We start from the raw sequence: 5,692 nt of genomic DNA on the forward strand, positions 1-5,692 counted from the left end.
ACCTAACCATTCTCTCATCTTGTGAGCAAACTTATCAAGATACACAAACTCTACAAAGTTCTTATGTGCATCTTTAACAACAAGATTCTTGCGGTGTGTAATGCAATGCAATGCAATGCAATGCAATGCACACCCACAAGATGGGACACATCACGTCTAATATTTGCAACAAGTCCTTCATTCGCGCCAACCATGGCACTAGCTCTGTCTCTTAAGCAAACCCAACCATCTTATCCTCTCTTAATTGCATATCTTTAAGCAATTGTGTCAATCCTTCATACATAGATTGGACCTTCCTGTCACATATGTGCACAAGCCTAACAAATCGAGTTTCACACACACCAAATCCTACATTAGACAAGTATGTTATATAAATAATTAAATGTTTCTCATAACGATGATCCGTTCTTTCATCCACCATTATGACTTGCACGAATTTTGTATTTGAGAATCTTCCAATATACTTCATAGCTTGCTTCTAGAAACTCCTTCTTAGATTATGAATTAGTATAAGGAGAGTATTCACTTAACAAAGGCATATTAGGCGTATGCATATACATATGAAACTGCCATAATTATTGGAATGATTCCAATGACGTCATTTTGAGCAACAAACCATGCAATTTTCATCACACTTATTATGCCACTTTTTTCTACATCTACCATCAAATCTACATGTTTTTCAATTACCTTAGATCGTGCCTTTGCTTTTAACTTCAATCTTTCCACACATTTTGTATGAGCCTCAAAACTTTGATGAATTTCAAGAGCTTGTTTTTGAATAGTGCTACTACCCTCTTCTCCAAAAATATTACCCGCTTTCATTTCAATGCACAATTTACATTTAATTCATTATTTTTCATTTTATCAATGATAGGATAAGCCCATGGAAAAGTTATCTTCCATGCATGAAGAAAACTTCTCACATATGTCCCTTTTTTTCTTTTAGATGGCATTTCGTCAACCTCATTCTCAATATAAGAGAGCATCTAAACTAGAATCAAAAAAACAAGGTTGTGGGGGAATGTCCCTTACATTTGTTGTTGTGCCTCAAAATGCCGCTAGAATTGGTATTTGGCTTGAATCTTTTTTAGGTCATCCCATGCTCCCAGAATCCTAACTTCGATGAGTTAGCGTGTAACTAGATCTATCAATGTATTTTTTTTTAAGGTCAATTAGTAAAATACAAGTTGAAGGAGGCAAGAATTTTAAACCTCACTAGGGATGTCTCACATGAAAAAAAAGACAACTAATACATATCTTTTAGTTCAAAGGCCAGTGGCTAGCCCCTAGCGAGTCACAACCTGCAACGGCAATGGCGAATCGTGTCCACTGTCTCCAGAGTCCAGCGGCGAGACACAAACGGTTAGACTGGCAGTAGAGCAAAGGATAACTTGCTCATTTTGTGCCTACATTAGTGGACTCTTATCCCACTAAGGGTATATTTTGCTCTCGGCGGGTAGAATGGAGTGGTGCGATTGAATGGAGGAAAATGTTTCCCAAAATGTTAAATCTATGGCAAATTGTCCTCGTCATACTTGCTAGTTCTGTCGTGTGAAAGAGGGTTCTCCAAACAAAACAAGATAAAGAGCCATGATAGGTCTTGCCTTAGCTTGAAAACCTTGCATGTCCTTATCTATGTAAGAGCAGCTTTAAAATGTGAATCGGGATCACATCTTTCATGTGTGGAATTCAAAAAAGGATAGAAGATGTCAAAAATTAATCGAGAGTACCTCTTCCTAAAGTGATTTGTACTTGACATTTTTGGTATGAATTAAATCTTTTGCTTTATTCACTTGCCTAAATTTTTTAGATTGAGTGCAAAAATTTTGAAATTACGTATATATAGCATTGTAATATAGAAGAAGGAAGAAGGAAAAAAAAACCTACAAAAGAAGGGTGATGTTGAATTTTTTGCTTCTTCTTTAAAGGGTTGTGCTTAAGGTAACCTTTCCAAAAAAAAGGGGGTTAGCTCCCCCCCCCCCCCCCTTTTACTACCTTGAGAAGCGTTCCTTGCCAATAATCTTGAACATGACATTGTTATCATATTCTAAGATCACTTGTCTCCTAAACCTTTTCAATGACAAGGTGTGAGTCCATAACCTTGCCGTAAATACTGTGCAAGTAACAATATCATAATCACTGCCATAAATATTGAGCATGTAACAATGGCACACTTGCATGTGAGAGTGGGTACACAAATTCGATTCCTTGGGTAGATTTGAACCCAAGTCCTCACTTGCAAAGGCCTGACTTTGACAAGGCTTTTATAGGTGCTGAAGAACAGAGAACACATAAAGTAGCGTGACAAATTCAAAAAACAAAACAAAAAAAAGGGCATATCTAGCCCTTTATCATGCTTAATCGTTCAAAAAATAACCCCTCTCCACAAAGTTTGATGCAATGATAATGCACCCAATACCCATATGGTTATCTTTCAATTCATCTTTGTACGAATCCAAAAATGTGCTCAAATTTGAAATTGGCACTCAAAAATGAATTTTCCCCCCTCACAGTACTCATTTTTTCTTAACCGTCACTTACTTGGCCCTCCTACCCTATGTTCTTCGAAATCTTGTAAACAAAAGAGTGCATTCTTGGACATTGTTGGCTTTTGATAGCTTTTGATTGATTGAAAAAGTGATGGCCTCACCATGGCCTTCAATTGTCATTTGTATGGGGATTGCAATGTCAATAAATTGACCCTTAACGATTTCTAGATTTGGAGATTCAAAAATGATAATAATTATGGGTTATACAAGGTTTTTCCACCCTTTAGAGATTTTCTCCCCAATGTTGATAATAAGGCTGTTTTACCCTATGTGACCCTCACTCCTCAATCTACCTCCTCTTTCCCCTATATTTTTTAGAAACGTCTCAAGTCCATATTTTCAATGAAGCTTTTGTATTGTTTTATCAAGACAATCAAAATCTACAACAAACATAAGGAACTTACCTCCCAACTCTAAAAAAGATAATGCATCAACAAGGTGGACCATCAAGTTTTACAAGTGTACAAGTACCTTTATTAGTACCTTGAAGTACTTCAAGAATTTTAATGTGACATCATTATTTTGCCTTTGAATGCATTTAGGTTTATGTACAATGTGGAGGGATCACCAAGGAAGATAAACACTATTTTCTTGTTCTTTTTGTAGATTTTCCACAACCTTAATCTTTTATATCTTGGCATTCATATCTTTTTCTAAATTATCCACATCTTGTGTGATTAAGAACTTGCCCCAAAACCAATGTGCTCTCCAAACATAAACCATCTCCTCCAAAGGTACATCCTTGGTTTCTGGTAGTAGAAAGTATACAAACAAAGTCATGAAGCCTTCCCAAAATGCAAAGAACAAGAAAATGCCATATTTTAACCCACATAACATGGACAGAAAGGCTTGTGCTATGGCAAAGGTGAACAAAAGATTCACTGCCACCACGACACTCTGCCCAGCTGATCGAATCTCGAGAGGAAATATTTCACTCGGCACGACCCATCCAAGACCACCCCAAGAAGTAGCAAACCCAAGGACAAATAAACAGACAAGGAGTGTCACGATAGCTGACAATTCTTTCGAAAGACCTTCGTCACCTTCGTAAAATTTGGCTAGAATAACTGCAATAGTTACCTGTGAAAGAAATTTCACTTTTTATGTTCTTAAAGTAATAAAAGCGCGCACAACATGTGAATCAGTTAGGTGCTCCCTCCTCCTCCTCCTCCTCCTCCTCCTCCTCCCCCTCTCTCTCTCTCTTTCTCTAAGCCAAGAAATCAGCCATACCTGGCACACAACCATGATTGTTCCGCCAATGATCAAGAGTATCCTTCGACCAAATCTATCCACAGTGAGTATCGTCACAATTGATCCCACCACCATAACAGCTCCGGTAAACACTGATGAATAAAGCGCTGCGTTGCTACCAAATCCCAAAGCTTGAAAAATAATGGGAGCATAAAATAGAATAGAGTTGATTCCTGTGAGGATCTGAAAAATGGGAAGACAGAAGGCCATAACCAGCTGCGGCCGATTTCTCTTTTGGAATAGATTGGTGAAAGGGTGGTTTTCAGAATGCGCAACCTTGCTTGCTTCCACGAGATCATCAAATTCGGCTTCTACATTTTGAGTACCCCGTATTTTAATTAGAACTCGCTTTCCCTTCTCCAAATATCCACGCTCGATGAGACTGTTGGGCGTCTCGAAAAGGAATAGACCACCCGCAAACAGGACCACAGCTGGAACAGCTGCCAATCCCAAGGAAAGTCGCCAACCCCATAATCTTATATGTTGCGTACCATAATTTACAAGATTGGCACAAAAGATGCCCACAGTGGTTGCGAGCTGAAACAGCATGTTAAGACCACCCCTCCACTGTGCTGGTGCCATTTCTGCTAAGTACAGAGGGACAGCCTGCAACAATTACTACGCGAAACTCTTTTAATACCCTTGCAAGTGATCAGAGACTTTGGAAATCAAGCTGTTTTGAAGTTAGCTATGTTTCTAAAGATGCACACCCCGACTAGCTGCGCGTAAAAGCCAGCCAAAATCATCAACCATATCACAAATAATTAGATCTCCCCCTAATCATCAGCCACTGAGAGGGCAATTTCTATATGAACCTTATAGGCATCGAGAGCCTCAACCATAAACCATCTACCAAACAGAGAGAAAATTTGTTTATAGAAGGATGTGAGTTCGTGCAATTGTTGTAGAAAAAGTTCAATCTTAATTATGTATTTACCAAACCTGGTTTCCGAAGCCAACACCCACTCCAAGCATCACGCGTCCTAGGATGAGCATGGAGATGTTGACAGCACCTGCATTGAGGGCAGCCCCAATGAGGAAGCTCGAGCCAGCGATGAGGATGGTGAAGCGGCGCCCGTAGGCCCTGGTGGTGTGGGAGGCAGCAAAGGTTGCTATGAGGCCGGCAATGTATAGAGAGGACGTAAAGGCGGCGAGCTTCTGGTTGTCGTACTTGCAGTAGTGCTCGTCATGGGAGGATTGATAGTTCTTCTTGGCGTAAACCACAGGAAAGAATTTCTTCAAGAAGTCATCCATGGATGTGACACCGCCTGTGAAGGAGCACAGATTTGATCTCCTGAGGAGGCCTGCATGATTAAGAGCGAGAAAGCTCATGGGACAAAAGCTGCACAGTTTCTTACCAGAAATGCCAATATCGTAGCCGAAGAGGCCTCCACCCAAAGCAGCGAGAAGGCAGGTGAGCGCCACGAACACGGTGACATGGCCTTCGTATTCCCGCACCCGTCCGGGGGCGACCATCAAGCTTATACCCGGCGCCATGGCGCTGCGAGCTCACACTGCAAACGCACCCACAAAATTTAACGGTTGCAGGGTGTCTTCCAAGTGTGGAGGCTGCTGGTCTTCATGAACTGTGTGTGCTTGCACGGGACCCAGCTTCTTTCTGCTGTGCTCTTCTTGTACGTGCTGAAACAGCGTTCGTAGCATGGGATCGCGGCATGGCATGCATGGTTCCCACATGGCACGTCAGCCCCCTAAACTCTCTCAAGAAGATTCTTGAATTATGCGGTTCACACACCCACTGCCCACGTCACTACAATGGGTCAAAGTTTTGAATGGTAAACCTTTGAATGAGTTTCAAGCTAGTAGGTGACGTTTGAAGGACCCTCCTCTATGTTCTTACAACTAGAATTTCAAGAATTCAATCTTGTGTT

General features: G+C 40.7%; 1 protein-coding gene across 1 annotated transcript; it reads right to left on the reverse strand.

The window, feature by feature from the left end:
* Positions 1-3,006: 3,006 nt before the first annotated feature.
* On the reverse strand, positions 3,007-5,443 carry LOC147624114 (sugar transport protein 7-like). Its single transcript, XM_086820777.1, has 4 exons — positions 5,162-5,443; positions 4,746-5,071; positions 3,783-4,409; positions 3,007-3,632 (listed from the first exon to the last, which is right to left on the reverse strand). Exons 1-4 carry the CDS (start codon positions 5,298-5,300, stop codon positions 3,180-3,182), a joined length of 1,545 nt encoding a protein of 514 aa, XP_086676903.1. The 5' UTR covers positions 5,301-5,443; the 3' UTR covers positions 3,007-3,179.
* Positions 5,444-5,692: the final 249 nt, after the last annotated feature.

This window comes from Cibotium barometz, chromosome 26, assembly GCF_041138505.1.
Source record: "Cibotium barometz isolate CiBa-2024 chromosome 26, ASM4113850v1, whole genome shotgun sequence".
Taxonomy (NCBI): domain Eukaryota; kingdom Viridiplantae; phylum Streptophyta; class Polypodiopsida; order Cyatheales; family Cibotiaceae; genus Cibotium; species Cibotium barometz.